This window comes from Egretta garzetta, unplaced genomic scaffold, assembly GCF_000687185.1.
Source record: "Egretta garzetta isolate BGI_Z169 unplaced genomic scaffold, ASM68718v1 scaffold925, whole genome shotgun sequence".
NCBI lineage: Eukaryota > Metazoa > Chordata > Aves > Pelecaniformes > Ardeidae > Egretta > Egretta garzetta.
The window spans coordinates 37,542-39,680 of NW_009259807.1; the positions used below are offsets into that span (position 1 = coordinate 37,542).

Here is a 2,139-nt window from a genome sequence, read left to right on the forward strand (position 1 = left end):
GGTGGGGCGGAGAGCGAGAGCGAGGAGGGGGGAGAGTGAGAGGAGAGAGACGAGAGAGAGAGAGAGATGCAGGTGTCATTCTAGCCTGTATGGAGTTTCTTTTGAGTTGATCACAGTAAGCTTTTGTTTGAAGTATTATACGGATTTTATGAAATCACCTTTTAGCAATTAATTCATGATTTATGTTGAGATCTGGACTGTTCTGCTTTTCACAACTCCAGAACAACCTGAAATATAAACTACAAATCAATCCACAGCGTTATGTCCATAAATTAGTATTTTGGAATGTGAGACCACTAATAGGTGATATTGTTATAACAATGACCCTTGATCAGTTTGTCACTACTAGTTAATTGGAATAACGAACGTCTTGAAGTACATTAAGTGATCTATATTATTCCAGTTCTTTTTAAAGACTGTCTCAAGCTTCTAAACTAATTGAATCTACTGAAAAAATCAGTACTTAATTTACATGGATATCCCTAACCAAAGATATGATAGTTTTTGGTTGCTGAAACATCTTACTTACAAAAAAAAATCATATATATAAAAAAAAAAATTTAAATTTCCTAGTTTCATTTGATCACTTTGTCTTGCCCTATCTTTCGAAAAGCTTGCAGTATTTTAAATTTCCTCTATTCCGTCTTTCTGCAGACTATGCTAACAGCAATTTCAATGAGTGCAATAGCAACAAATGGTGTCGTTCCAGGTAATTAAGAATTTTCTCTTAAATGGTGTATAGTCAAATGGTGGAAGTTCAAAGCTGGGATAAGAAATTGCTGTAGTCTGAGATATGAGAAGTGATGCTTTTGTGTCAAGTGCATATTTTCTTTTAAGGGATCTGTAAATGCCTTTTTAAGGTGAGATGCAATCTTTTACCCGGACCTTCTGGGTATTATGAGCTGTAGCACACTTTCATCATAGATCAATTGATTCTGTTTGAGTGAAAGATAAAATGTTATAATTTGAACTATGGAGATGGGCCTTCATGAAAAGCATATTGCTTTAAAAATAAGCCTGCTTTCCTGCCCTCCCCCCCTCCCTGCCCCCGAATTAGCCTAGACTCCGTTTCTAAACACTGGAACTTATGTTATTTTCTGCAAGAGTAATAGCCGGACTGCTGGCAGAAATCTTTTCCTCTAAGCTCATCTCCTTAAATTTTTTGGGATAAATGTATGAAGTTGTTCCTCTTCAACTACGAAGCTGATTTTTTTTTTTTTTTTTTTTAAGATGCAAGTTAGCCTTTGAAGCTCTTATCCTTTTCAGTTTCTCAACACATTAATTGAGAATACTAGTGTTCAGATATTGTTAATAACTCTGAACAGTTTATCTAACAAAATTAAAATAATTCCTCACTTACAGAGCTTCTCCAGCTTAGTAAAGGGTTCCAGAACTGATGCATAAGCTGTTTGGCAAAAGTAAATGCTGCAAATTGTGCAGGGTCCAGACTTGCATTTCATGGATACAGTACCATATATGAAATATAAGTACAATAGAAAATTTAGTTTTGAATACTTAGAATAACTACATTTTATTATAGAATATAATCAGTGTCCAGATAAGTAAACAGTTCTGCTCTTTTTCCCCATCATAGTTTTTAAAGTTCACTGTAAAGGTTTTGCTTAACATCTGAGTGACAGAAAACTTTGAAGTTGGCAGTTCTTACACTAGACACATCTTCATTTTTGCTTTTTTTTTTTTTTTTTTTAATTGATGCCAGTTCCTTAGAGAAATGCGGCTTCTGCTGGAATATATGGAGGAGGAAGAAGCACAGATAGGACTGAAAGAGACCTTCTGAGTGGCAGGATCTTGTCTCTTGCTGTTATGCAAAAGCATTGTATTTAGTGAAAGGGTTGGTGATGTTAGTTTCTCATTTGTTCATTGTGAGAAGCAGTTTCAGACCCTGCCTTTTGATTAGAAGTGTATTTCTTATTTGTAGACTAATTTTATACAAGGCTGGTGTATGTTTATTTAAAATAAAGCACTTCCTTTCTCTGCCTTCTCTTTCTTCCTCAGTTGTCATGAGTGGGGCAAACATCGTGAGTTTAAGAGAAGATGGAGAGGGAACCAGAGAGGAGCGTGCCTTGAGGGGGTTGGGGGGAAGTGTAGATAAAGAGCTTGAAACTGAGAGCCTTATTG

The 2,139-nt window shown here is 35.9% G+C and overlaps 1 protein-coding gene across 1 annotated transcript in view; it reads left to right on the plus strand.

The window, feature by feature from the left end:
- LOC104127236 (solute carrier family 12 member 7) overlaps nt 1–2,139 on the plus strand; it is a 56,086-nt gene that overhangs the window by 12,173 nt on the left and 41,774 nt on the right. Inside the window, exon 5 of the mRNA XM_035895399.1 lies at nt 655–709. Within this exon, the coding sequence (XP_035751292.1) occupies nt 655–709 (55 nt within the window). The remainder of the gene's footprint in view (nt 1–654; nt 710–2,139) is intronic.